At 52.5% G+C, this 27953-nt stretch overlaps 10 protein-coding genes across 10 annotated transcripts; 3 read left to right on the top strand and 7 right to left on the bottom strand.

The window, feature by feature from the left end:
• Positions 1 to 115: 115 nt before the first annotated feature.
• J4E78_010553 (uncharacterized protein) lies at positions 116 to 2191 on the bottom strand (the record flags this gene model as incomplete). Its single annotated transcript, XM_049371129.1, has 9 exons — positions 116 to 198; positions 258 to 317; positions 411 to 553; positions 644 to 854; positions 910 to 1344; positions 1395 to 1692; positions 1839 to 1886; positions 1944 to 2087; positions 2144 to 2191. The coding sequence occupies 9 exons, from the start codon at positions 2189 to 2191 to the stop codon at positions 116 to 118; spliced, it is 1470 nt and encodes a 489-aa protein (XP_049217167.1).
• Positions 2192 to 3390: 1199 nt separating this feature from the next.
• Positions 3391 to 4239, top strand: J4E78_010552 (uncharacterized protein; the record flags this gene model as incomplete). Its single annotated transcript, XM_049371128.1, has 2 exons — positions 3391 to 3535; positions 3593 to 4239. 2 exons carry the CDS (start codon positions 3391 to 3393, stop codon positions 4237 to 4239), a joined length of 792 nt encoding a protein of 263 aa, XP_049217166.1.
• Positions 4240 to 4450: 211 nt separating this feature from the next.
• CRP15 (40S ribosomal protein S7) lies at positions 4451 to 5293 on the bottom strand (the record flags this gene model as incomplete). The annotated part of the gene is made up of 4 exons (XM_049371127.1): positions 4451 to 4817; positions 4867 to 4949; positions 5079 to 5156; positions 5210 to 5293. 4 exons carry the CDS (start codon positions 5291 to 5293, stop codon positions 4451 to 4453), a joined length of 612 nt encoding a protein of 203 aa, XP_049217165.1.
• A 579-nt stretch (positions 5294 to 5872) lies between these two features.
• On the bottom strand, positions 5873 to 6844 carry J4E78_010550 (uncharacterized protein; the record flags this gene model as incomplete). The annotated part of the gene is made up of 1 exon (XM_049371126.1): positions 5873 to 6844. The coding sequence occupies one exon, from the start codon at positions 6842 to 6844 to the stop codon at positions 5873 to 5875; it is 972 nt and encodes a 323-aa protein (XP_049217164.1).
• Positions 6845 to 7769: 925 nt separating this feature from the next.
• J4E78_010549 (uncharacterized protein) lies at positions 7770 to 8286 on the bottom strand (the record flags this gene model as incomplete). The annotated part of the gene is made up of 2 exons (XM_049371125.1): positions 7770 to 7999; positions 8058 to 8286. 2 exons carry the CDS (start codon positions 8284 to 8286, stop codon positions 7770 to 7772), a joined length of 459 nt encoding a protein of 152 aa, XP_049217163.1.
• Positions 8287 to 13935: 5649 nt separating this feature from the next.
• Positions 13936 to 15105, bottom strand: J4E78_010548 (uncharacterized protein; the record flags this gene model as incomplete). The annotated part of the gene is made up of 1 exon (XM_049371124.1): positions 13936 to 15105. One exon carries the CDS (start codon positions 15103 to 15105, stop codon positions 13936 to 13938), a length of 1170 nt encoding a protein of 389 aa, XP_049217162.1.
• A 913-nt stretch (positions 15106 to 16018) lies between these two features.
• Positions 16019 to 17273, top strand: J4E78_010547 (uncharacterized protein; the record flags this gene model as incomplete). Its single annotated transcript, XM_049371123.1, has 3 exons — positions 16019 to 16073; positions 16129 to 16627; positions 16799 to 17273. 3 exons carry the CDS (start codon positions 16019 to 16021, stop codon positions 17271 to 17273), a joined length of 1029 nt encoding a protein of 342 aa, XP_049217161.1.
• Positions 17274 to 19542: 2269 nt separating this feature from the next.
• J4E78_010546 (uncharacterized protein) lies at positions 19543 to 21331 on the top strand (the record flags this gene model as incomplete). The annotated part of the gene is made up of 4 exons (XM_049371122.1): positions 19543 to 19630; positions 19680 to 19805; positions 19853 to 20499; positions 20552 to 21331. 4 exons carry the CDS (start codon positions 19543 to 19545, stop codon positions 21329 to 21331), a joined length of 1641 nt encoding a protein of 546 aa, XP_049217160.1.
• A 189-nt stretch (positions 21332 to 21520) lies between these two features.
• On the bottom strand, positions 21521 to 22300 carry J4E78_010545 (uncharacterized protein; the record flags this gene model as incomplete). The annotated part of the gene is made up of 1 exon (XM_049371121.1): positions 21521 to 22300. The coding sequence occupies one exon, from the start codon at positions 22298 to 22300 to the stop codon at positions 21521 to 21523; it is 780 nt and encodes a 259-aa protein (XP_049217159.1).
• Positions 22301 to 23868: 1568 nt separating this feature from the next.
• J4E78_010544 (uncharacterized protein) lies at positions 23869 to 26240 on the bottom strand (the record flags this gene model as incomplete). Its single annotated transcript, XM_049371120.1, has 8 exons — positions 23869 to 23925; positions 23986 to 24062; positions 24110 to 24869; positions 24921 to 24933; positions 24983 to 25088; positions 25504 to 25534; positions 25582 to 26067; positions 26118 to 26240. The coding sequence occupies 8 exons, from the start codon at positions 26238 to 26240 to the stop codon at positions 23869 to 23871; spliced, it is 1653 nt and encodes a 550-aa protein (XP_049217158.1).
• Between the last annotated feature and the right edge of the window lie 1713 nt (positions 26241 to 27953).

The following is a 27953-nucleotide window of genomic DNA, read 5'->3' as shown; positions in this document are numbered from 1 at the left end:
ATGATTAGCAATTTTATACTATCTAGACAACATGGCCGCCGCGAGACTTCCGTGGTCGACATGACTTTCGACTGATCTGACACCTTGGGCCACGATCCTCGTTCATCTCACTCAACTAGGGAGCGTAATCTGCATTGTCGTCCTTGTCGTACCTGACGTATTTGACCTTGTCCATGCCATGCGTAGCACGAAGGTGGCCTGTGGAGAAACAAGAAATCAGCAAAACTCCAGTATATTTCAACGTTGACGGTACTTACAGTTCTCGGGGAATGAACAATATCCATGGTCGCGCTCAAGAGCACATTGATGACCCAGATCTGAAGCCGTAATGTTAGCATTACCGCAGATCCATGATACGACAAGGCTGAGAGTCATCGTCGCGTGAGGGCCTCTTCCACATGTGTACTTACAGCAGTCAATGTTCTCGCAGCCTTTGTTCTTGCAAGCCAAGCTACGCGTCTTGTAGCGCAAGGCGTTCAGCTCAGCGGGTGTAAGCTTCGGCTCGTGTTGGAAATTGCAGAATTTGCCATTCTCGCAGTAGCCGCCAAGATGCCTGCACGGTATATTAGTCGGGTCTCAGTAGCAACAGTGAAGCACTGGAAGTTGCTCGTCGTAGTCTCAGCACTCCAAAGTGGCAGCTTACCAATGATTACACATCTTCTTGCCGACTTTCTTCATGCGTGCTTCGAGCGAAGCTGCGGCAGCAGGATCTTTCGGTGGCAGTGGCTCATCCAATCTCTGACCAGCTTTGTTGTAATAAGCGTATTTCTTCTTAGTGTTTTTCTTAGTAGCGGCCGTAGTAGGTGCGATCGAAATGCTGCCGTTTTCAGGAGCACCGGCTTTGCCAACGGTGGCTGGTCACTTGTTAGCAATGCTTCTAACGAAATCGATACAGGATGAGTTTCTTACCCCAGGAAGAGTCGCCATTCGACTCGCCAGGCGCAGCAGCTGAGACCGGGGTTACGCTGGGTGAGGGAGACGCGACGGAAGCTCTCGGAGTGAACGTAGGTGATGATGTGTTGGTGTTGTTCGTGACTGAACGTGGGAGTGGTTGTACTGGTGCCTGTACTGGCGACTGTACAGAAAATTGACCGAAGCCATTCACTGGAGGCTGGTAGTCAGGGAGGGGCTCGCTCTTGAAGACGTCGTCGAAACGAGTACGCTTGAAGTTGGCTAAATCCGCGAAGCCGCGGTAGGCAGGTGTGGTCTCCAGAAGTGTGATGCGACTGGATTTGGCGGTATCGTGTTTGAAGTGTTCGAGGTTTAGTAGGTATCCTGCGTCGTGGCAACCACCGAAGACGATGTGACGGCAGGTGGGATTGTCGCTAAAGGTACGAAGCATTTCTGCAGGGCGTCATTAGTATCAGTCAGTTTGATGAGAAGAGACGCAATACCCTTAATTTTGTGATCGGCTCTTTCTTTTCCGTGACCGACGTCGATTATACTAAATAAGGGCTGATTGACGCTGAAGCGCTGCGCAAAAGCTCGTAGATCCTGAGGCGACCGAAGAAGGCCAACCGACGCCAACTTCTGTGCAAGCTTATCGAGACTTAGATAGACCTGAACCATAATGGGCCAGCTGCCTGAGCTGTTGTACAACGAAGCAACATGGTCGCGAATTGCATGATACAGGAGGGAAGCAGCTTCTGAACCTCCATCAGCACCAGCGGCTTGGAGTAAAGCATCTTGAAACTGCATGTTCAAAATCAGCAATCACTTCTTTCGGCTGTATGTCTGTGTCGCCATATCCTGTACATGTTGCCAACCATATGTGGGCCGGGATCGAGATAAAGTCGCCACAGGACAATAATGAACTTCAGGGACTCGCAAAGACTTACGATAGCTCCATCCCCATCAATTAGTGCCAACACAAATGAACTTGCTTCCTGTAGCCAAAGTCAGCATGCGAATTGGCAAGGCTGACATAACAGCGAGTAACGCACCAGCTGACGTGTGTAATCTCCCACCAAAGCCTGCTTCTCATCCACAGTCCTCTGATAATTCCTCCTGATATCTCTTTCACTCAAATAGTCATTCTTCAAGTTGGCGTGCTCTTCGGACAATTCGCGATACTTTGCTAGAATTTCCTATTGATTGATTAGTGTTTGTCGCGCGGCCGCACACGCGACTCAGCGACACGTACTGTAACAAACTGCTCTCTGGCCTCATCAGACGCGCGAAATGATTGCATCTGATGAATGAGTCGTTCGTATTCGTTGTAGCTCGACATAGTGGCGAAATTGTTATGGCGAACAACAGATTGTCCAACCGTGGTTCGGTGCGGGTAGGATGAGCTGAAGGCAGCACTCCTGGGTGATGAACTTAGCGGGCGTGGAAGAGGGTCCGGGCGGGAAGTCTAGACCTGAACGGTGTAGGGCGGCCGATCACGTCTCCAGGGCTATTCCTCCAGGAAGTTGCGATCTAACGGGACTGAAACCGAGACACAGATTTGGATAAGCAGAGACGTGGAGCCCCTAGCATCTCCTCAAGATATGCATCTGTGGTGTTCGTAGATTTGTAGCAAACGTTTGATTTCTCGCAACATGGCGCAGCCCTTTCCGTGCATGAGAGCTGCTGCGGTGGGCCATTGGGGGCACAGGCGAGCGTATCGCCTTCTGCCCCCTTCTGTAACACGAAACATTATTGACAGCACACAGCCCGATGGCATGATAATGGGAGATTGTTATGGAGCTCGTATAACCATTACTGGTGCCCTCATTAATTATCAGGTAGCAATCTGTCAGCGAATACAGGAGCGAGATAGGCAATATGAACGTTCCCAACGATCGGTATCGCACAACAAGTGAGTACAGTCCATGAGCCGAAACTGTAATTCAATTGACCCACAAGTTAAGTATGTAGATCGCTTGGTGAATGTTCGCTTGTGCCTCCCTCCTGCTCAGCCGCTGCTGAACGAAGGCTGAGCTCCCCCAATTTTCGGAACCTGTTCCGAGAGCCTGCACCTAGGTAGCGAGACATCAGCAGCGACGAACAGGCCAGCTAGTTGATCCTATCTCAGTGACTAAACTCGGCATTGCTGTGAAGTGACCACGACAACTTCAAGCCAGCTGGCAGGTTGACTTGCATCTGATGTCCTCGCATTGCTCGGTCTCGGCGCAATTCCGCATCTGATGTCAGCATCTACGATCTCGCAGTCCAACCACAACCCCACAATGACGCCAAACACTCTGCATAGAGCACGCCGAGCGGCAATGGCACGTCAACCTGACATGGTGCTCTCTTCCCCTCGTTATAGTGGAGTGACAGCGCAGCCATTGCATCTGCATGCTTCGCACCACCTTTCGACCTCTCCTTAGCCCCCATAGCTTCCTACAGCTCTCTAAACACCATACCCAAAGCCCAATTGCGCTTCGACACTACACTACCGCCATGTCCGCGAACAAGAAGGCGCGCACCCAGCCTCCATATGAGTTGCTGTACTGGCCCGGTATCCCAGGACGTGGAGAGTTCATCCGCCTGGCGTTCGAAGCAGCCGGCGTCTCCTACAAGGACGTCGCCAATGAGTCGGAAGATGGTACACACCTTGCGCTTCCATCGCATCATATGCCTGTATAACTAACAACACATGCAGGCATGAAAGTCATCAGCTCCCTCACGGACCAATCGTCCACAGGCTCCGACGGTAACCCACCCACCTTCGCCCCACCCGCCCTGCGCATCCCCGGCGAGGGCAAGAACGGCGCCGCGCTGCTGATCTATCAGACCCCCTCCATCCTCGCCTACCTCGGTGATAAGCTCGGTCTCAGCGGCGCAGACGAGGCAGAGAAAGCGTGGATCCTCTCGCACACGCTCACAGCGCTGGACCTCAACAATGAAGCCCACGACACGCACCATCCCATCGCGGTTGCGAAATACTACGAGGATCAGAAGGACGAGTCGGTGAAGAAGGCGACAGACTTCCGCGATAACCGCATTCCCAAGTTTCTGGGCTTCTTCGAGCGCGTGCTCAAGGGCAACGAGGCGCAGGGACAGGGCAAGTTTCTCGTTGGGGATACTCTAAGCTATGCTGATACTACTGTCTGGCATGTGCTGAGTGGACTGGAGTTTGCATTCCCAAAGGAAATAGCAGCGAGGAAGAAGGACTACCCGACCTTGTTCGGAGCCTTCTATGATGTTGTCAAGGAGACTAAGGGGATCAAGGAGTACCTTGGGAGCGAGAGACGGAAGCCATTCAGCATGGGTGTGTTCAGGCATTACCCTGAGCTGGACAGGCAGTAGATAGTACCATGGTCAGGGCAAAGAAGGCCATCACGGACAGTAAAAGAAATCAATTGCAAATGGTATCTTGAAGGGGTGCCTAATACAGGCTCATGTCATCTCATTCTCATTCCTTTTTGATGCCGGTACATGACGCATAACCGAAGCCCTGCCGTACTCCTGACCCATGAAGATTTAACGAGATCGACCAAACCCAACGAACCGCCTAGATCTAGTAGTCGGTCTGCTGGCTCTGGGGGAACTCGAAGTTGACGCCCTTGCCAGTGAGGCGCTTGTAGACCTCGCTGTAGGTGTCGAGCCTGTAGTCAACACCGCCGCGCTCCTTCTCGTCAAGGACAACCTTGAGGATCTTGCTGCCGTCCTCGCGGGTACGGAGACGCTTGCCGACAATCTCGACGGGGTAGACGAGGTCGGTCAGGATGGCGTCATGGACAGCGGTGAGAGTCCGGGATTGGGGACGCTTCTGGGTCTGGGTGGTGCGCGAGCGGTTGGAGCGCTTGGGGCGGGGAAGAATGCGGCGGGAAGCAACGATCAGGACGTGGCGGTCGGAGAACTTCTTCTCGAGCTCACGGGTGAGACTGATGACCGTTAGTATGCGAATTGCATCGATTCGAGAGCACAACATACCGCTGCTGGGCCTTGTGCCATCCGGACAGAAGGGGGACAGGGACGAAGATGACAATAGCCTTGCGTCCGTGGCCAACCTCGATCTAAGAATCCTGGTGTCAGCATGATGTTGCTGCCCAGTGCCCACCGCCTCTTCAGTTATAGGGTATGGGTGTAGGTGTTGGTGTGTAGGCGACGCTCGAGAGCGCATCGTGGTGTTCGGGTTTTCATACCTCGCGAGCAGAGACGAACTGGAGAGGGCGCAGAGAAGCCTTCAGGTCGGGCACGTTGTTCTCGAGGTCAGTCAACGCCTGTCATAAATGTTAGCCGTGGTCGTCAGTGTGCAATTGACGGGTGAACTTGCGCTGGCGATGCTAGTCTCGATCTCAGAGGGGTTCTGCCTCGAGGGGCTGTTGGGCGCGATCTTGTTCAGCGAGTTGGCGGACATTTTGGCGGCGTGATGTCGAGCTGGTCAGAGTCTGAAAGTTCGAGGTGCTGCTTGTGAGCTGAGAATTAGAGACGGCAGGTGTGCTTCAAGCGAGGCGCTAGTCTGCTTTGGGCGGCTAGCGTGAACGCTGGATCGCGGACCATCACCAACGATGCGCTTTCACTCTCAAATCATCTTCGCAATCATCCACAAACACCCTCATAGTTTTATGGCAAACAGACTAGCTCGGTTTCTAGGCGCGGATAAAACTTAAGACAGGAAGTGGTCGTCGATCGATGCAATAGCTGAAAATAGTGCCCCTCGAAGCGAGGTACATCCTCCATGCCTCATGCACAAGACTGATAGTAAAGCTTCTCGTTCTGCATCATTATACTCATTAATCGTCTAAGTCGCACATGCTTTTATCGGTCATTATCCCTATCAACGAACGTAGTTCGTACTTTTTGTGGTATAATTCACTTGCATATCTATGTATACACCAGGAAGAACGCGACGATACCAAAGACAACTTGCGCTAAAAGGCAACCACCTAGTAGTTCCCTGCGGACATCTCTTCCCATTCGCAGTCTTTTTCCCGGATCAGTTCTCTTCCAGCACGCTCCTGCAGTCTGCCTGCTGCACAATCTGGTCGCGTATCTCCTCCATCGCGTCCCAGCGCTTGCTCGCCTCCTTCTTACCCGTACGGGTCTTCATCATCTCTACATACTGAGAATGACGCTCGTCAACTATTTGGCAGACCCGTCGGACCGTACCAGTACCACGCGGCTGATTTGCGCCCCCGTACACTGCACCACGTACAATTCCCAACGCACCTAGGCCATCAAGACGATCGGCATCTTGCACTATCTGGAGAGCAGGATACGCCATGCACTGCTGCGCAATGAGTTCGGGTTTGCGCAGTTCACGTGTGAACGAGACTAGAGATGCAATGTGTGTCGCAGGACCCCAAATGTAGGGTGGGCATTCTGGGGCAGCTTTTTTGATGAATGCTTCGATGGCGTCTCTCTGCCGCACCTGTTTGTCCTGGTCTGTCACCTCCCGTTGTAGCTCAACGGTCAATTCGTCAGTCAGGTACTTGTCATCTGCGACATCGTGTACCAGAGCCGCGACGTAGATGACTAGGGGGTCGATGTTGCGGAACTCCTCGCGATGCTTCTCGGCGCTCCAGATGTGGTGCGCGTTGAGGACGACTCGCTGGATGTGCTCGTAATCGTGTGAAGGGTCATAGTCTGATGAGTTCATCAGAGTTCTGACGGCGACGTTGAGCTTCTCAAACCAAAGCTTGTTCTTTTCGGCCATCATGGTACCGCTCATGAGCTTGTCCAGGGAAAGGAGCCGAGTGTCACGCTCATCGTTTCGACGTTGGGGAACGCTCTTTATCGAGCCGAATGTTGACGACGAATGGGAAGAAAAGGCTTCGTCCGCGATCGCCGACAACGTCTCGGTGGCGGCCTTGGCCGGTCTTGTGGAGTTCCCGAAGCTGGAAAGCCTGCGATGGATGCCCGTGAAGACTTGACCCATCTTACTGGTTCGGGGGCTATCCTCAGACATGGTGGGTGGAACGATGTTCGTGGGATTGAATTGCATAAGGTTGTTGATATTGAGACTCGATCTCGAGCGCTGATAGGTCTTGTTGAGTTGATAGTTAATGGTAGTGGGTAGTCGATGGTGTAGTAAAGTCAGTGAGGGGCGTACCATTTTATCGAAGTGGGAGAGAGAAGTTGCCCGCGCACGAGAGAAAACAGTGTTACAGTGAGCTCTCACTCCCCTTCACGCTTGCCAGATTATGGACTAGTTCTTGTTAAGTGAATGTGGCTCTCTTGCTGTTGTGAATTGACCTGTGAAGATCTTTTCCTTGTGTCAAGGCGAGCTACGTGGTCTCGAAATACGTCGACAAATCACTAATTCATTCAAGACTGCAAGACTTGCGTTAGGAGACAAAAGAGGCCCTAGCTACAGTGGACTTATGATCACTGGAGTTCGAGTTGGTTGCTACCGCCAAGTCAGGTTAATTACAATGAGCAACGAAATCTTGCCTCGACCTCAAAGCAGTAAGCGCCAAAAATGTAGGCAGAAGACGTTGGAGAGCTTTCACGGTTGCATTGTACACCATTGCAGTAGGCATGTAAATTATTATTTGGTAAAGGCAAAATGCTGACATCGTGCAGGCAAGGAATTACGAGTAAACAAGGAAAACAAAAGCAGAACAACTCCTCGCTCGCTGGGATATCGACATTAGTTCATAAAAGGAGGGAGTTTCGAGCAAAGTTGCTAGCAAACCATCCTGATACTGTTTCCGACAGTCCGATCCAAGCACACTGCCGAACAGTGGCATCTCGCTCATACAAAATATTCTCGCCTGGCAAAATTATGGTGCTGGTCGATCGATCCTCGTAGGTAACACGATGGCGTTTAGACGTGCGAGCCACGACTGCATTCCCGTTAGCCCAATCCCCACAGAACACTAGCACAAAACTTACGCAGCAGCCTTGCGGTTAAGACGGTGCACCGTCAAGATACCAAGCACGCCAGTCGCGAACCAAAGGATCATAGACAAGAATGAGAAAGCCTGAGCAGCCTGCCATTGACCACAAGAGTTGTCGCGACGGAAAGACACGCCGCCCCAAGCCCACGCGCTACCACATCCAGAGCCGTTGAACCAGCTGACGAGGAGTCCGAAGACAGCGGCCCAACCGGCGGTGAAGACTAAGCAGAAGTTGTTAGTAGATGAAAGGGTCATGGTAATGGAGCTGAGAGGACGTACTGAAGTCGGATGTGTAGCCAGTGATGCTAGAGCTTGTGGGGATCGCCCAGATGACAGCGAAGAGGATGGACAACGAAGACCAGATCACTGAGAAGATCAATCGGCCTAGAGGCCCCTGGTCGTAACGAGAACGTTGGTAGAGGAAGTATGCTGTGAGACCGAGGACGATGGCTGCGAAGACCCATTGCGCGGTGCGCAGGATGATTGAGAGAAGGCGTGTGAAGAGCATGTTGGCGGTAAGTGTGGGTATCGGAAGTAGCTGTCAAGATATCAAATGTGATGCTGGCGAGAAGCAGTACTCAGAATGTTATGAAGCTGTCGATGTGGAGTGTATTGACTTCAAGCTGCCAGTATATATACACCCGGCACCTACGACTGTGCCTTGCTTGGTCAAGAGACATGACAGCAAACGTCAGCCACGACCATTGCGTAGCTAGCCTTGGCATCCAAGAACATCCACGGTCACACTCCTGGGGTTTGGTACCCCTGGGCCTCGTCAGTCACGCATGTTTCTTGTCTCCAAAGACAGTGTGGCTAGTGCTGTGCAGGCCGCATAGCCGTGCAGATCACTGGTTTCTTAGCGCATTCGCTTGGGTATGAGATCATCAATCCCTGCCAGGACGCGTGGCGCAAACAAGTGGCGCAGCAATTTCCACACGATGGACTATGAAAGGCAGGAACGTCGCATAGTGATTGCCGATACCCGTAACGTTCTGGTGTTTTGTCGACTGCTGGATGTCTGCCCAGTTGGATCGGTGATGATGATGATGCGTTGGCCTGAGCGCGTTGGAGCGACAGCAGGTTTCTTTGAACGCGTAAAGGACCGACCTAGATGGAGGGTTGACGTGCGACGTGGCTATGTGCTTTTTTGGAGATCGATTTTGCAGCAGTCACTCCTACCTTGCGGGCTACATCGTGAAGGCCCGAACCACACAATGCCAAGTCTTCTCCGCAGCAGCAACGTAATCATCCGCTATCTCGGGAACAGCCGTGAACTTAAAGCCAGTCACCGCTTTGTTTGTAAGGCCAGAACAAAGGATATCCTGGGAATTGAGTAGTCTTTCGTGTCGTTGTCCTTCGCCTAGTGGACCGTTGTGTAGGGCTGCGCTGGCACCAAGCCACCAAATTACGTAGGGCGTGTGCATCGTCTCTCGAAGAGTCTCTAGTTTGATAGCGTTCTTACCATGGGGTGGAATTATAAACCCTGTGTTTCTGGTATGCTTCACAAAGATGTTCGACGTCCACATTCTTGTTGAGAATGGATGCTTACTGGAAAGTAGTCGCTCGTCGCATTCATTTGAAACTGCGTCACACCGGAACTCCGTAGGTGCGCATATGAGGACGCGGTACCAAATTCTGAGAAGCACGATGAACGTTCTTTCCTAGCCCAGGAGGAAGATTGGCTGCTTGCGATGCTGAACCAAAATCAGTACAGTGAGACGGATACCTAGGTTTTTGATCAGTGCAACTTTTACATCTCCTTACCAACCTTGAAAAGCGAGTACGTGTTAGCATCGTGCGCTGTTCTATGTCCGATATCGTAAACTGAGTTCCTACAACACCGATGAGTTTTACTTCTTCGCCTTTCACTGAACGTCGATAGGATTCGTAATCCACATGTGACATCCCGATCCAGTAGTTTCTAGGCCCCAAAATAACCCAAATCCGCTCTTCATCTGACTTAATTCTTCCCAAGTACCCTCAGATAGGCAAAATGGCTTCAGCTGACATCTGTCCCAAAATACATCCGTGCTACTGGAGGTCCAGCCAATGAGCTAGCTCGGCTCAACAGCTACGCGGAAATACCTAATCGGGTGAATGCGCTGACATGACGGCTCAGTCAGCCCTACAAGCGGTTGTCGCGCTTGTTTGAAGAGTGCAGGAGTGCAAGATCGGTATGGTTTAAAGTCCTATTTTTGGGGGGCTGTGTAGGCGGAAGCGAATCTGCAGATATTCTTGTATTCAAGAGTCAAGCCGAGTAGACATGTTGCGAGGTGGGCGCGTAGAGCTTCGTGTCGGCGATGTATGCGTCTTCATGTGAGAGAGGAAAGTCGGCGATATGTGTCATGTTGTTGCGGGTGTGCTGTATAGCCCTCTGTCGCCAATACTGCCAGTGTGGTCCTCCGATGTAACCTCATATGTTTCCGAAGCGTATGTTTCCGAGGCGTCCGCCAATCGTCTGGCTCGTTAATCGATAGCGATAAAGCACGCGTGCTGTACGATCGAGTATGCCTGCCATTCAGCCTTGTGCTTCGGTAAATCGCATTCATCTGCTTCGGTGATCCTTTCATCACCGGCTCCCACTCCCCTGGGTACCGATCGTAATCGGAGTCCATAGATAGTGCCAGGGGTTTGCGCTGCCGCAATGCATCATAACTTCTTATCCACGTTGCCGGGATGCCGTGACGCACGCTCGCTCGTTTACATCCTTCCTGCTTCCGTCACGCGAGTGTGGCGCTTCTCCCGATGCCGAGTGTGACGGGATGCCGAAAGAACGTGAGCGTCTATGCAAGTTGTATTGGCCAAGTCTTACCTTTGTTGCTTCCAAACGGTATATGATCTGTCCTGATAGGACGTACCAGTGTACGGATAAGGCTGATTGAGGCTTGGTCAAGCTTCTGGGCGTCTTCGGATATGTCGCTGTCCGAATACTGAGTTGATATGATTTGCAGTGGCTACTGTCTGTGCGGGAGCAGAGTGAAGGTTGACGGAAATTCGGATCAGCCAGTCGCGATAACAACCAAGGAGGAACTAGTCGCATGGTCGCCGCTCACTCGTTGCTTCACAGCCCTGGTGCACACAACCCTCGTCTTCAGCCCACGTACCGCATTGCGCGAACTCTGTTCCTGCATCGACGTATACCATCTCGGAGGCGTTTCCGACCGACTTGGTGTATGGCAGCGGCAGCTAAACCAAACCAAGGCTCAACCACTGCGCATTATCGCAATAAGGGCCTTGGAGTGCTTCCAGCTGGGTATTGTGCGCTGAAAGTAGTAGTACCGGAAGACTCATACCGTGTCATGATCGGGCTGCACACGTCGGCGACTGCCGCGTACACAATGCTCCAAACTCATCACCATTTCCAGCTTCCAGGCACCAACGGTCGGGCATGGGTGTAGAGTTCCCCCGCGCGACGTAGCAGGCATATGGGCGGGTAAGGCTCAAACGCACTGCCATGCACTGTATCCCCCGGTGGGCTCGAAACAGCATCTTGGCCACCTACGCAGCCCTATTCGCTGCTTCAGACGACCCAAGCCCACGGGGCGGCCTCCAAATGTGGAACAGCAGGTTGCAACGCTGCCCAGAAGGAGTTTGCGCTCGCACATGGCTTGCAGGCATTCGTGTTGCACGCCCAGCATTGCCCTCGCCGGCGGTCCACGGAAAACGGCCCCGTCCAAGCGAGATGCAGCACAGCAATCGTCGGGGGATCGCGATGGATGAGTAACAGTGTGACGAGCACGATAATTGACTCGAAACTGCAAGTCGCCCGAATGCGCGACCGACGGGAAACGATGAATTGCCTCGAAGAGGTTCTTGCGACCTGGTGTGAGTGCACTGCGCAGGTACGCAGTCTGGCGTAGGGAAAGATGCTTGTCGGTGATGATGTTGTATGACTGTGTCGTGCGTTACGGCAGCAGGCCAATGGCAAAACGACCCGCGCTTGTCGAGGAAGTACCTTGGCGTGTGCTGCAAGCATTCAGATTGTACCTAACGGCGTGGGGTGTTGTTGGTGGTGGTGGTGGTGAAGAAGAAGACACATGTATCCTGATGGAAGGGGTGTATAAGCTAGGCAGACATGCGTCGTCAATGCAGAAACACACCTTCTTCGTCATAGCACGATGCACGAGGACTGAAATTCCCTCTGCTTTGCAATCGCATTCCCATAAAGTCACCAATGAACACCTGTGTCGCACAGTTTCCGCATGGTTCCATGTAATCAGCAGCAGGGATGCCATCAGCCGCGCACGCTGCTGCACGCCCATCTTATCCACCTGGCGCGTGCGCTGCATTGCGGCTCCAGTTTCCCACCCGCGAGCACAGGTCCCCCTCTCACTGCCACGCACCCACCCACAGACCCTGAAACTTATTCCTGTCTACCCAAGCAGACGGCTTCGCGTGCTGCGCAGTCGTCCGGCGAGTAAGAGGAAATGATGACTAGATGCCTTGTTCGTGGCTTGAACCAGGGTCCGTCCGCCACCAGTTCCCGCCGTTCTGGTTGGTGGTGTAGGAGGGAACAGGTAGGTGAACTGTGCGGTATAAAGACGGTTTGGATGCCTGGACCATGGGAAAGCAGGCAAGCAGAGCAAGTAACAGTTTCCGATCCGTCCCAGTCACCATACCCGAGCGCCCTTTTCTTCCCTCGTCCTTTCCTAGTCCGCTTTCCTGCATTTTCTGGTGTCTTTGTCGGCCTCTTGTTTCATATAAGTCGAGTCGCTTCTTCCCTTTGAGTCAAAAGTTTCACTCATTCAGCATCCTTCTATACCATCTTCTTCCGTCTTCGACTATTGTTCCACTGTTTCATCCGCGTCTTCCTGCTATATACCTCACGCACAGTGTCTTCGTCAGGAACAGCATTGTTTCACTCTGAGACTACACGTTTACAACTACACCATCTTCAAGACACTACCCGATGGGTCGCGGCGGCTACAACTAAGACCTGTGCATTCATCTCAATACCAAAGACCCGGCTCTTTGTTCATCAAGTCTGCACGTCAACCAATTTCAAAGTCGAACAAACAGATCAATCACAATGTCACCACCAAACACACAGGAAGAATCGGCCAACATGGGTCGCGGAGGCTACAACTAAGCACAACGGCTGCTCCCGCAATCCCGCAATCCGAAACATCCATCAGCACCCTTGCGGCGTGGTTCACCATGGCTACGCCTCACACCATCACACTCTACTTCCCGCCACTTCCCGCCACCCGAACACTCCGCAAGAGACGCCTCGAACGATGGAGGCCATCTCTGACTTCTTAGGCCTCGGCCATCTACTTCTTCCATCAACTTCGTATTTCTTTCACCTTTGTATCATCACACATTCTTAACCTGTACCAACATCTCCTCTTTCTGTCCTTTATCTTTATCTTCATCTTCATCCTCATTTTCTTGTTTTGAATCGGCATTAGCGAGCGTTGGACTCTTTGGACCTGGACACAGGCTATGAACTATGGGCTACGGAATCATGGAAATTGTATGTCACAGCATTCTGAGGCGTTTGGAAAGGCTGGGATAAGCTCTTCATTGAGCGATGGGTAACGGACCTGGATACTGTTTCTAGACACGGAGTTATTCGGTGTTGGGCGTACTGTTTTCGAGTTTGCTTTGGGTTTCTCTGCTTTTCTCTGCTTTTCTCCTCAATCAAGATCTCGTTTTCCTCGATACCACTGTTTACGACGTTTTTGCATTTTGAACGACCAGCAGGTCTGGTAGTAGAGCTTCATCACTTCTGCTTTGACTAGAATAGACAATTGATACCTTGACGGTATCCTCTTCCCACACTACAAAATCGTCCTCGCAAGCTGTGATTTGAAGTACCGCCAGTACCGCGACTCTGTTCGCTACTTTCCAACACAGAATCTGTAAGAAGGTTGACGTCAGCAAAGGTTCGTCACGTGATCTTTCGCGGCCGCAGCTGAGCGTAAGCCGGCAAGCATCATGGGGAAAGAGTTCGGTTATCCAGACGCCCTATGCAGCAATCGATACTGCACAGACACATCCTGCTATTACCATTGTGGCTTTCCCCAGCAACGCCCGCTTGGCCCCCTCTCGGATGCAACCGTCTGACTCAAATGGGGGCCAAAGTGTAGAACGCCTTGCCAAAGATTCTAGAACGTGACACGACATGAGGGCACGAGATACAGGCTAGAATCACTTACTTTTCGAAAACGACCCCCAACACTTCTTCCACGTCGCCGCTGTCACCCCGGCCTGTGATGCGGGCCAATGCGTCGGCGGCGGAGCGAAGGCACTCTGCAGCGACCACAATATCGACCTCGTCGGCCTCGCCTGGTGGTTCTTCACCGGTTCTGGTTGTATCGGCCGAGGGCTCGGTGACGGTTGTGAGGAAGGCGGAAAGGTGGCTGAGACATTCGGAGAGAAGAAGACGTTGACGCTCGGTTGCGCCTAATGACTCTTGCCAAATGCTTGGGTCGGGATCCGAGTCAGGAACTAACGCGGCTGTCATAGACTTGAAAATATCCTGCAAGATAGTGAGGAATTCCGGGATGTTGTCGCTAGTTGGAGAAGGTATCGGCCCTGTGGGTGGCTTGCATGTAATGAAGCATAGGCGGTCTTTAGGGAGGCCCAGCGCGGAGTGGATCTTTTCTTCCCATTTCGCCCGCGAGATATCGAAAGTGTAAAGTTGGTCGCGCTTGTTGAGAGCAACGATGACCTCGATGCCGACATCAGCGCACTGCTTTGCCGTCGCCATAACCTCAGGATCCATCTCGGCTGTGGCGTCTTGAACGACAATCAGCACGTCTGACTCGAGTGCTCGTTGCTTTGCGCGCTTGATGCCTTCCTGTTCAACGGCCCCAACGACGGTCGCACCTGCGACACCAGCCTGGCGAAGGCCGGCCATGTCTCCAATCTTGACAAGCCACCCGCCCAGATCCAACCCTATCTCAACCACGTCGCGCGTTGTGCCGGCTTCCTCAGAGACGATGGCGGCATCTCTTCCAACAATGCGATTCAGCAAACTGCTCTTGCCTGCGTTGGGTGCACCGAGAAGCGCAACGCTAATGCCATTGCGCAGCATCTCTCCACGAACGGCATTGGCAACGTGCGCCTCCATCTGCACCTGTAAGGCACGGACTTGAGTTGCGACGGAGGCGCATAGGACAGCAGGTGATTCGTCAAAGTGTTGGTCTTCGGAGAAATCGATCAAGGCCTCCAGCTCGCCCCGGGCCTGCAGCAACAGCATGCGCCAGTGCTCGTATCGTGTTGCCAGTGAGGAGGTTGTGCCCCTCACTGAGATCTTGCGTTGCTGCTCAGTCGAGGCAGACAGTGTCTCTCCTAGCGATTCGATCTGGGGAAGATCCATTCGGTCGTTGGCGAAAGCGCGCCGTGTGAACTCCCCAGGCTCAGCATAGCGGATCCCCTTGCGCTTCGACGTGCGAACTTTGGGTATGTTCGCGCATTCAGGTATGGCTGACAGTACTGCGCGTACGATAGCCGGGCCGCCATGCACGTGCAGTTCGAGCACGTCTTCTCCGGTCACGGTATTGGGCGCGGGAAAGTAGAGTACGAGGGTACCGGAGTCGAGTATCGTTGCGGGCGAAGGGGGGACATGTGGGGTATATAGCTTGCGCAGGGTTGCCTGACGAGGCTTCGGAAACGCTGTAGAGGGACATAGCCCTTCGTATATCTACGAAGCGTAAGGAAGGGAAGTCGATCATGGGGTGGAGAGTGCAAACCTGCCTACATGCCGGACCCGAGGCTCGAATGACAGCTATCGCTGCCCTTCCACTAGCAGTAGAAAGCGCATATATCGTCGGTTCCTTGCTATCTGTATGGTACAGACGCGGCTGGCATGTCAAGGCGCGCTGCACATGGAGGGGTTCATGGTGGAGCGATGCGATTCGTGCGACATGGGGCGAATGAAATACGGTGCGAATTGGACAACAAGGCGCTCTCAATTGATTGGAAGGATTGCGACGGAGAAATGAGACGACGGCTCTCATTCCGCCAGTTGAGGTTTACCTCGTCGTCGCATCTGTACTTGATGGTAGCTCCGCTGCACCTCCGCAGTGGCCCGTGCACGCGCTAAGATAATAATTTCTTGAGATCGTCGCATGTCTACTTTGCTACTACAACACCTGTTCCCTTCGCGCCAGAACGCACACACGATACCCCGAAGGACCCTCTGTTCGCTTTTCGCCGCGCTGAAAGACTATTGTTGAAGGGATCCTCGCTTCTGTGTTTACGTGCGTCCGCGGAAGGACTTCATTGCCGCCATGGCCTCGGACGATCTTGTATGGTCCGTTATTGGCACCGATTTTTGCAGCTTCAGTGCGTGAGCCTCTGTAAATATGCATACAAGATAATGCTGACCTTGTCTACTCAGAACTCAAAACCACAAAAGACCAAACTTTCTGCAGAAACGAACACAACGTATCAGGTTACTGCTCCAAGCAGTCGTGCCCCCTCGCGAACTCACGCTATGCCACGATTCGCTCAGATCCCGCGACCGGCGAGCTGTATCTATACATCAAAGCGATCGAGCGCGCACATCTTCCGTCGCAATGGTGGGAAAAGATAAAGCTTCCTAAGAACTATAGCCAAGCGCTCGAGATGGTCGACCAGCACCTCGCATACTTCCCCAAGTTCCTTAAGCACAAGAACAAGCAGCGCTTGACTCGTCTTACTCAAGTCAACATAAGGATACGGAAACTGGCCAAGGAAGAAGAGCGTCTAGGAGAGCGCCTAGTTCCCAGACTGGCACCCAAGGTCCGCCGACGAGAGGAAGGCCGTGAGCGCAAAGCTCTCGCAGCCGCCAAGGTCGAGCGCGCCATCGAGAGAGTTCTCATTGACCGTCTGCGTAGTGGCGCATACGGTGATCGACCGTACGTGCACCCCCCTCTCCCCACTGCTGCCATGATTATTCGCTTTTTAACCCTGAGATCCTTCGATGAGGATCAAAAACAACAACAACACTCTAATTTTTTAATGAGCATCGTCACACTGTCAAGCATTTGCTCACTTCGTGTTTGAGTTTGAGACTAACTGCAAGACAGGATCAACGTTGAACCAAACGTCTGGAAGCGTGTCATGCGCGGCCTGCAGAAAGAGGGCCAGCTCAAGGGCGACGAGGATCTGGACGAAGGTATCGAGGAGGAAGACGAGAACGAATACGAACACGAGATGGAGAACGGTGTCGGCGAAGTCGAATACGTGAGCGACATTGAGGGCGAATCCGACGACGAGATGGAGGACTTTGAAGACTGGATCGGCGGGCAGAGTCCCGACGAAGGCTCAGGCGACGAAGATGACGAGAGCGGTAGCGGCAGCGAAGAAGATGAGGAGGATGAGTCTGCAGATGAGGACACAGAGGCTCTCAAGAAGACGCTGGCAAATCTCAAGCGCAAACGCCCTGCTGGCCCACCACCCAAGCCCAAGAAAAAGCCATCGAAGGACTCCAAGGGGCCGAGACGCGAGATCGAATACGAGATGGAGAGAGAGCCCGCGGCGAGAGAAGCCATGCGCGTATGATACCTCTAGCATTGTCACACTATTGGCGTTCAGCGATGGGATGTGAAGTTCACGTCTTAATGACACAGGAAAAGCAATTCGTCGTCGCGCCAGAGGCGCATGCTGCAGCGATGCTCTGTTTGATACCATCTCTTCACACAATGCCTCAATCCCTTATATATTCACTCTGGAACGTCATGAGCGACGGCACGTTTAGTATTCACAATGGTCAGCAAAGTGAATGAATATCACAACATCCAAGCAGGCGCTTCCTCCCCGTTTCGAAGAATCGAAACCTCTAATCAATCAACCACATAACCCATACAAATACCATGTCGTCAAATCAAGTCGATTCTTCAATGGGCGTTTCGCGAAATCTGGACGCGGCGAGTGAAGCTGAATCTGTCCAGAACGCCTGGGAAGATCATTGCGCACTTGCCGGTCCCAGAATAAGTCCGTCTTCTATCTCAGAGACAGACCTGCCCCCAACGAATGAATCTCCTCCTCGGCGAAGTACTCCCCAATCCAAGCCCACTAAGCTAAACGACGAAGATTTCGGCGACTTTGTAACAGCGTCAACTGATCCTTTGAAGCGACCCGTCTACCATGCAACAGAGAATGATGACGAAAAGCAGGGGCTATTGAAATCTTATTCTGCGCCTGTATGGGAGGCTGATACTTACGTCGGCATGGGCCTTGTGGAGCCTGTCATCGCCGGGATAGGTATGTTCAAGAGGACGGTGTTACCGGCAAGAAATCTGGCTACCTGGAAACTGAACAAAAGCCGAGCGCAGATGATTATAGAAGAACACAAGAAAAGGCGACTGCAAAAGCCTGTCGTCTCTGCGACTCCTACACCTGCCCCATCTCCTACAAAGAAGGGCGCAACGGGGGTCGCCACTAGTTCATTCGGGGCTGACTACAATCAGTATCTAGACACGCACAGTAGCAGTATTTCAGCGTCGAATATGAACGGGGTGATGCGGCCAGTAAGCTTAACAGCACCGATCGATGAGTTGATGGAGACGGAGCGTAACGCTTGGGGGCCTTAAGAATGGAAGCATTGGCCAGACCACTTCATCGATATAACAACTAGTCATTCCAGGCAAACAATGGACCTTGAATGACTCTGAACACCTTCGAATCGAAAACGTATGCATGTGCGTTGGAATCCGTCTACTTCTTGCATCATCACACCAGTTAGACGCGTGTGAAAGAGATGCAGGTGGCCGTGCTAGCGGCATCAGATAGAAAATGCAACGGGTGTTAAAACAAGATCGAGATGTCGCATGGATACTCGCGGTGAACATTACTCCAAGAATGCAGTGGGCCACCTGGGCAGCATCGAAAGGACTCACGTGCAAGTTTTAGTACACCCACAGTGCAACTCCAACAGCGCGTTCTCCACAAAGAAGCCTCCCCCAAGCTATCGGCTCCACAGCCTTAATCCGAACCAGAAAACTTGGTGCTGTCGCGTGGTTGACGCACCCTGTCCCTGATGATCGTAAATCCCGCAAGCTGGATACTTCAACCGGCACACCTACCGTAGAACCAAACACCTCCCCGAAGACTTGGGTTTGACAACACCCGTCCTTTCGAAACGAGGACATTATTAGGCATTTCCCAGGTTATTCCCACAAGTGCTGACGTGCGGAACTACGCTTTTTGGCAAGCCGCCCAAGCAATTTCTTAGACGAGCCGAAGCATCGGACTAGGCCGGAGCTTTTCGCGCCTTCGCGATGCTTAGCCACCAAGCACCAAAGCGGCGCGAAACACCGTCTTGGTGCGCCCGTGTCGCGAACTTTCACCCTGTTAGCGACATCATAATGCGCCGGGAGTACCTATTGCGGTAATTCCGATGGGCGACTGCGAGCTGACTGGTGAATTGCGACGAATCACGAAGGGTGACCCTGGCATCCCCGTGCGATCGGGTAGTGTGTCTTTCTCCGCACGCCAAACTCCACGGGGTTGGGATCACCAGCGGCTCCAGACCAAACGTCATCGTCGAGAGCAAACTGTGGGGATGACGCCGGTAGACAGGGCGGTTCGGCGTTATTGCTGGGTTGGCGGCGTGAGGACGGACTCTACTGTTACATTGGTGGCAGAGAGTCGCGGTTGCGCTTTCACATTTTCTTAAGAGAGCGTCGTCGCGCCTGCTGTCGTACCTCATCGATCGCACCTCGCACGAACCGGAAGCGAGCTGGCCTCTTGTGTTGTTGTTTTGTTGCGACGCCCTTCTTACCTCGTTGTTTGGCACGACACGCATTGATCGTTGGTATTACTAAACAAGATGGGCAAGTTCTATGGCCTCAAGGGCACTAAGCTCAACATTGCTATTGCTGTGATAGCAGGCACGGATTTTGCGCTCTTTGGTTATGGTAAGCATACATGCCAACACTGTCGGTATCAGTTCTAACATTGGCTCAGATCAGGGTGTAATGGGCGGTTTGCTCACGCTGGGCTCTTTCATCAAATACTTCCCCGAAATCGACAGCAACAACCCACCCCCAGGGAGCTCGAAAAGCCATGCCGCGACTATCCAAGCCATCACAGGTAAGCTTGCTCAGCATCTAAACCCAACGTCGCTAATATCCGTCTAGTCGGTGCCTACACACTGGGCTGCTTCTTCGGCGCCGTAGCAACCATCTGGCTCGGCAACATGCTCGGGCGCAAGAAGACCATCTTCATCGGCAGTGCTATCATGATAGTCGGAGCCATCCTCCAAACAGCATCGTACGGACTCGCACAGCTCATCATCGGACGATGGATCACCGGTTTCGGCAACGGCATGAACACAAGCACAGTCCCAACATGGCAGTCCGAGACTTCGAAACCACACCGCAGAGGGCAGATGGTCATGATTGAAGGCTCAATGATTGTCTTCGGTGTCATGCTTAGCTACTGGCTCGATCTCGGCTTCTCCTTCCTCGAACCCAGCAGCATCGCCTGGCGCTTCCCTATCGCATTCCAGATTATCCTGGCCCTGTTCATTCTCGTTATGATTCCTGGTCTTCCCGAAAGTCCGCGCTGGTTGGTGCTCAAGGGTCGCGAGGAAGAGGCTCTTGAAGTTTTGGCTGCGTTGAGCGACCTTCCTATGGACGACAAGAAGGTCGAAGCCGAGTTCCAAGCTGTCAAGGATGTTACTGAGGAGATGTCACGTGGTGGCTTCCGCGATTGCTTCAAGAGGAACAAGAACCGCAACTTCCACCGCACTGTGTTGGGCTATGTCAACCAGATGTTCCAACAGGTAAGTTTCGCTTTTCCAACAGGACAAGAGATAGTAATTAACAATACTCCAGATCTCGGGAATCAACTTGGTAACTTACTACGCGGCGACCATCTTCGAGAACTCCATCGGTCTCTCGCCCTTCCTCAGTCGCCTTCTATCCGCCTGCAACGGCACCGAATACTGGATGGCTAGTTGGATTGCCATCTTCACAATCGAGAAGTTTGGACGCCGCTCTTTGATGATGTTCGGTGCCGCTGGCATGTCCATGTCCATGGCCGTGCTAGCAGGCGCAACCAGCAACATTGGCAATACAAGCCTGGGTCTCCTCGCCACCGTCTTCCTCTTCGTATTCAACTCTTTCTTTGCCATCGGCTGGCTAGGCATGACATGGCTGTATCCCGCAGAGATAACACCACTATCCATCCGCGCGCCCGCCAACGCCATCTCCACCACAGCCAACTGGATCTTCAACTTCCTAGTCGTAATGATTACGCCCCCTGCCTTCGCAAATATTGGCTACCAGACCTACATCATCTTCGCCGTTATCAACGCCGCAATGGTACCCTCGGTATATTTCTTCTTCCCGGAAACCGCATACCGCTCTCTCGAGGAGATGGATGAGATCTTCCACGCGGCAAGCGGTCCATTTGATGTCGTTGGTATTGCGCATAACTTGCCGCATCGCTATGGCAAGAAGGGTGAGCTGCTTGTGGACTACGCGGATACGGAGCAGGCGCATGAGGCGGAGAGGAGGAGAAGCTCGGTTGTCGCTACGCAATCGAATGGGGGTGTGCTGGCAAAGGACAATGAGAAGGAGCTTAGGGAGCATGTTGATAATGCGGGGAAGTAGATGGTGGATGATGGTTTGAGGTGATGAATACACATATTCTCTGAATGTGATTGTACTGTCCAAATCTGTGCCAGTGTATTGTTCAACGTGACACTCATATTTCCCAAGTGCACCATATCCTCTTTCTTGTACTAGGCATGAACGTATTTGCGTCCTCCATTTCGTGTGCCTTTCTCTCGCACCATTTTCTCAATTTCTCATTCGATCCTGATCGTTGGTCTGGTTCTCATCTTTCCCATCATACTTTACTCTTCTCGGCTCCTTCTCCAGCCCATCCCACATTTCCTTGCTGTAATACCCAAAACAAACATCGCAGTTCCCACATTTGCCACAGCCTTTGGGCTCCCTACGACCCGTATACACATTGAAAACCCAATCTGCTGGTCTCTCGCCCCACGGACCAGTTTTGAGATCATACTTGTCAGGCGCCTCAGGGAACTGAATCTGATGGCGCGGCTTGGTGCGATTCGTAAGCGTATGCAGATCCCTGCCCCTCTTCCTCGCTACTTCAATCGCGCGACGGAACCAGACCTTGCTCTTTTCGTTCGGCGAGGGTTCTCCTCCGCGCCCAGGACTAAAAGTAGTGATGGGCCCACTGCTTTTCTCCACGTTCTCCAGATACACAGCTTTCGGCACTCCGATTTCTGGCCCTGGGACTCCGAACAGAGACTGTATATTATACTTGCGATTTCTCTCATTCGTGGGAGTATCTTTTCCTCTAGGTCGTCCTCCGATCAGAGAAATAATGGCATCTTCGAAGCCTTGTTCCTCGTTCGGTTCCCATTTGATGTAAGATTCGCTGAGCGATCCCCACAGAACTAGGGCTTCGTAATTCCATACACTCTCCAGGAAGCAGCGTTCCAGATACGCTCCGTCACTCTCCCAATCTTCTGCGCTGTCGTCTCTTTGGTAGAAGGCCTCGAGCTCAATGTCTTGGATGTCCATGCAGAGGTGCTTTAACTTCCTCATGTTGCTGAGTTCTTCTGGGCGGAAGGCTGCGCAGCGATAGCCGTGAATATTATGGGGATTGTCATGATAGTCATAGAACATCAGACTTTCCAGGGTATTCCCTTGGTAGGTGCCGAGATTACGAACGAGTTCGTCCGCGTCTTCGAGTCGAGGAGCATCGCCGGCGCGGAATGAGGCTGTGATGAGTCCTGATGGGACGGCAGTAAGAGCAGTGAGGAACTCTTGCCCAAATTCCCCACAACTGTCCAAGAAGAGATGTTTGACAGGGGAGGTTCTAGCAGGTAGAAGATTCTTCCACGGCGTCTCGTCTTGGAAATCACCTACGCAATTTCTAAAGTATATCTTTTCGAGGCTTGGGAGGCGGAGGAACTGGACAAGAAATCCTGTGTTGCAAGGCCAGGTATTGGGATGATAGGGCGAATCCATCCAAGTTCCGGTGGGCAGACCAACAGCGACTGAACGAAGATTTTGGAGGCCGGGTCCCCAAGAAGTATTCTTGTTGTGAGAGTCGTTGATCAGAATTTGAAGCCAGTCGAGACATGACCTCGATACCGTCCCATCGCGCGCCGTCATGACGAACTTGACGTCTCGAAGCCTAGGACAATTTGCAACGAGGAGAGCCTTCAGGTAAATGTCATAGCCATCGATAATCTGTGTACGTGCCTCCTCAGCGCGTGCACCGGGGATAAGATCACTCTGTGCTTGATCTAATGGCTCCATATAGTCGTCGATTTCACCAGGTATGAACTCCCAGGTTGTTGGCGACCGTGAGCTCTGATCGATCGGAACATCGAAGTCAAGCGTCTTCCATGCATCCCATCCTGTGCGATCATACCAAACCTCCAGACTTCGAACGTGCCAGGCTGGGATTGGGTCACCATATCCGAAAGCGCTTCGGAGGAGTGTGGGAACAGTTGTTGGGTCAATATCAGACGAGACACAATAATTTGTATGAGCGTCGCGATGGCGTTTGAGAACGTCTGCAGAGCATGCGAATAAATGCTTGCAGGTATATGCGAAGTCGATCTGAGATGCGGGAGGTATGTAGTCGATGATATGATGAACGATTTCAGTCGCAAGATTTGTGATGATGCACGAGCTGTCGGTATTGACTGCAGAAACGTCGCTTAAGTCAGATGGGTGGGAAGGCAAAGAGGCGGTGAAGGTGAAATTGAAAAGGGCTCCTTTCCATTCATCCATGTTGTGTTTTGGGGAACTATGAAGCGGACGCCTGATTGAGAGGATTAACCGACTTTATACTTATCGTGAGAAGCCAACTCAAAGCATGAGACTTTGTCTCGGCGTGGTGCAAGCGGTTTGGTGTTTAGGCATCCTTCTGCTGCCTTCGGCTAATAGAGTGCTAGTTTTGCCGACGCTTCCATCTCCAATTGTAGCCCGTACACGAGTAGCACAACATATTATGCGCATTTCTGGAGACAGTCGAGAGTTGTGGTCAATCTGGCTCGCACGTCGAAGTGTCAACGTGTAGCGTACGCCACCACAAGATCATATGTCTGGTACGATGGATGGTGGTGATGAGGTATGCGGTGTCGCGTAAGCAAAGGTATCTAGTTTGTGCCTCGTGAGGATGACATGAGCGCGAAGGTAGCTATGCGCTGTAGGAGCTGATAAAGTACTGCGGTATTGTCAGTCTGGTGAGCGAGGGTGTGAAGAGTGCAACGTACTGTCAGGACCGACTCGTCATCGCCATTGTCGTTGGGTAGGTAAACGTAGAGGATGAGTGCATGCTCATGACAGAAGCCTTGAGAATGTCAGCATGTTGGAAGATTTGAAGTTCGCACGGCTTACAAGCGATAACTCGTCCCCCCAGCCTACCCACACTCATGACCTTACCCCAGTCACGCCCATCGATCCTCACTGTAGCCCAGCCTTCTTCACTACGCCCGTCCGCCGTGCCCAGCTGCTTCATACGCGTGCTTGGGTGTTCAGCTACGCCATCCTCTCCACCAGCGACGTGGCCAGGGTCGAGTTCTGGATTGCTAAGATCGGTCCAGATGGAGGATATGTTCATGGCGTCGGATCGGATCCTCATCCTCAGGCAGCCGTGCATATTGGCGGCAACCTCTAGTCGTGTCCTTGATGCCGTCGTCGCGGTGCTTGCCTTGGTGTCTGCCAGCGCGAGCTTGGTGAACCTGTCGCTGATGCTCTTCAGCTGCATCAGAGGAGGCAGTATGATGTGTACGTCTGGCTCTCTACAGACGGGCTCATGCAGATGCGCTACAGTGTCTGGCGCAAGCACCCGCACGGGTATCTCCTGCGTGACAATGGTCTCGCGGTTTCCTCCACCGAACTCATTGTCAAAGGCAGCGTCGAAGCCATCGTCGTTGTTGGCTGTGGCTGCAGGGAAGGCGCTGTACGTGTTCGAGGAGGTCGTGGTGACGATGGTGAGGGCAAGCATGGGCAGGTTGTCCTTCTTGGTGAGGCGTATTTGGGCCGACGTGGCATTGAGGGCTGACTTGAGAGCGCGATTCAATGACGTGAGCGGAACTTCAAGGTTGATGACGTTGTTCGCTGCTGACTGCACGCTGATGGTCTCAAAGATGGAGTCCTGCGCGGCGCATTAACATCCTGCCAGCGAAAGATGAGACAGAAGGCTTACAATAGAGAGGACACTGCATGCAGTTAGAACGAGAGACACCAAGGTACGAGGCGTCTACTCACGCCCATACTTGAGTGCCCTGCTCTGGTATGATGGTGAAGCATACTTGCTCCTCGCTGAGCTTCACCCACGCGAGCGGGCCGAGCGAATTGAGCGACGCCGTAAGCTCTATAAGGGGTTAGTCGCAGATTGAAGTGTCGGCTTATGCACCTACTCGTAAAGGTATTAATGTTTTGTATCGACGCCTTGAAGCGCATCTTGCCGGTGTTGTCGCACGACTGCAGGTGGGAAGTCGCGACGCGTCGAGAAATGTGGAGGGGAGGCCAAGCGAACGTCATCGCCTGCGCGTTACTCACCAGATCATCACCAGTAGCCTTCACCAACTCTCCCGGTCATCGTCGCGCATTCAATCTGTCTTATTGCACGCGTTTTTCATATATAAAATTTCAACGAAACAGCGAAATAGCCCCAGCTTATCTATTCTCGATTAACTACGACCAGGCAGCGACTTCCCAAATCGTGTTCCGAACACGAGCAACACTATCGCAACCTTCTTTCTACGCCTGTCTCTGCACAGAAATACCAGTGTTCGATACTGTTGTCTTCGAGTACATCTAATCAGATATTAGTAGGGTCGGGTGGTACGCCATGTACAACTAACCTGTCCACTGGTTCCTTGTATCTCATATCGACCTGCGCCGGAGAGCGGGACACTCGCGCCGCTCTTAGTAGTTGCCGAAACTGCAGTAAACGATACTGTTCCGAAATTCGGTGTAGCTACAAGCTGGCCTGGGATCACCTGGTATGCCTGCACGAACCAGTTTGCCGCCAGCGCAGTTAGAGAGGACGGATCCACGCCATTCGGAGCTGCGAGTGTTTGTGTTGTCCTCTTGTTCTGCGTCTTGTTCTCAATCGTCACAGTACCCCCTGCAGTAGCCACGCTGACTGTCACGGTGATAGAATTACCGTTGGCAACAGGAACCGTCGAAGTGGTATCTGTCACCGGACCGGGGAAGTATGCAGAGAAGCTTCTGAGCGTACTGTTGTACACGATGCCACCACCGAGTACGTTCTCCTGTTCAAGTGTGTCCCCAATGCCGACCCAGATCGAGAGTCGGTTGCTACCCGATAAGTTCGGTACTGTGAACTATATGTGCAGTTAGTACTCATATCACATGCAGCACGAGAGTCACTCACAGTGCCTGTTACGCTGGCAAACGAGTCGCCTTGAGGCGCTTTGAGTACTGCACCCCCACGATTCAAGTCGAAGGCGGCAGATGCAGCTGACACCCAGCATGCGAGAATAGTACTGGTTTTCATGGTTGACTTCGATGTAACCAGTAAAGAGAAGAAATGCCGTGCGACAAGACGTCCAATGAGAAGAGATGCAAAAGCTTCTGGGTTTGAAGAGCGGAAGTGGTTGTTGTTCCAGAAGGATATTTGAGATTCTGGAGTCTATACCTGACAGCACCACATGGACTATATTGCTTCCATGGGATCGTACCCGGTTGATAAGGGCTCGTTCCTTGCGATCAGATCCCACTCTCTTCAACAGCCTATTCTCTCGGCTCACTGCACGCTTCAACAATCCGATCAGCACGTGACTACAACCCTTTGGCCTCCGTCGCTATTCAGCTGGGCACCTTATGATCGGCCAATGACAAACGCGGAATTCTTTTGTACCATGCCAGCGTATCCGTACGAATGGCACGCGTTGATGAGGAACGGGGGTTGGACAATATAAACAAATGGTAAGGATTGGTACCCCACAACTTGGCGCGACGGCAAAGTAGAATAGATTGAGGCTCACGCAACCTTGTCCCAACGTCCGCGAATATCATCCTATCCGAGAAGCGGATCAACCACTCACAGTTCTTTGGTAACCGGAGTTCTCGCTGTACAGGTGGGGCGTTATACGTTCCGCCGCTCACTTGCATGCAACTGCCGACGGCATGACAAGACTTCCAAATACTTGTGGAATATCGAAGAGTAGCATCACTGGACTCACTCGGGCTCGAGGAATACCTTTGCCAATCACAGCGGTGCCGTCGCCAACCGAAGACGTCCAGCTCAGCATCATCATGAGATCGTGCTAATTGGCCAAGCCGACGATGAAGTATCTGCAACTCGATCAGCAGCACTTTGGATGCCATGAGCGCCCGAAACGATAGGTCATGTTAATTTAAGTGGATGAGGAGCGTTCGACAATGTAATCCAGGAGCGTTGATGTGGAGGCTACCCACTCATGCGACGACATCGTGCATCCAAATTCATCTTTCGAGCCCCAAAGCGCATTAGCTTTCATCCAGCGTAAGATGCTGCCCATCGCTATCTTGTCCAAGACCGAGTTTTGCCTTTGCGACACGGCGTACCTGCTCGGCATTACCACCCTTGATCCCGGCGTTATCGCATGCATATTCCACACTGTTGTATAAAATACTGAGCATCGAGCTTACCTCTTACCGCCTCCATCTTCTCTTTTCAAGCAGGAAATCACCAGCCTTGAAGAATGAAGGTTTTCAGTGCTGCCGCCCTTGCACTTGTTGCACCCGCCACGGCGCTTCTGCGCTTCCCATGCGCTCAGCTAGTCATTGACAGGCTAGACCCTCTGGTCACACCAGGCCAGGCTCCCTCGCCGCATTTACATCAAATCCTTGGAGGTAATTCCTTCAATGTCACCATGGAGCCAGAGAAGGACATGCCGGGAGAGTCAACATGCACTTCGTGCCAGTTCAGCGAGGACTTCTCCGTATGTTGAACCAACCACCTGTCGACTGAACGACATTGCTAATGGTTCTGCAGAACTACTGGACAGCCGTTCTATACTTCAAAGCCAGAAACGGTACATACAAACGCGTTCCCCAGATCCCCAACTCAGGCTTCAACGGCGTAAACGGAGGCATGACAGTGTATTACATGCAAGACGGCCTCTACAACTTTCAACAGACTTCCAGGGTGCAGGCTTTCCAACCCGGCTTCCGCATGTTCATCGGCGACGTCAACGCGCGCACCAAAGACGAAGCGGAACGCTTC

Source organism: Alternaria triticimaculans (assembly GCF_023758025.1).
Source record: "Alternaria triticimaculans strain BMP 0046 chromosome Unknown scaffold_34, whole genome shotgun sequence".
In the NCBI taxonomy this organism is placed as follows: Eukaryota; Fungi; Ascomycota; class Dothideomycetes; order Pleosporales; family Pleosporaceae; genus Alternaria; species Alternaria triticimaculans.
Note: the sequence above shows the minus strand (reverse complement) of the source record. Positions and strands in the feature narration are given on the sequence as shown.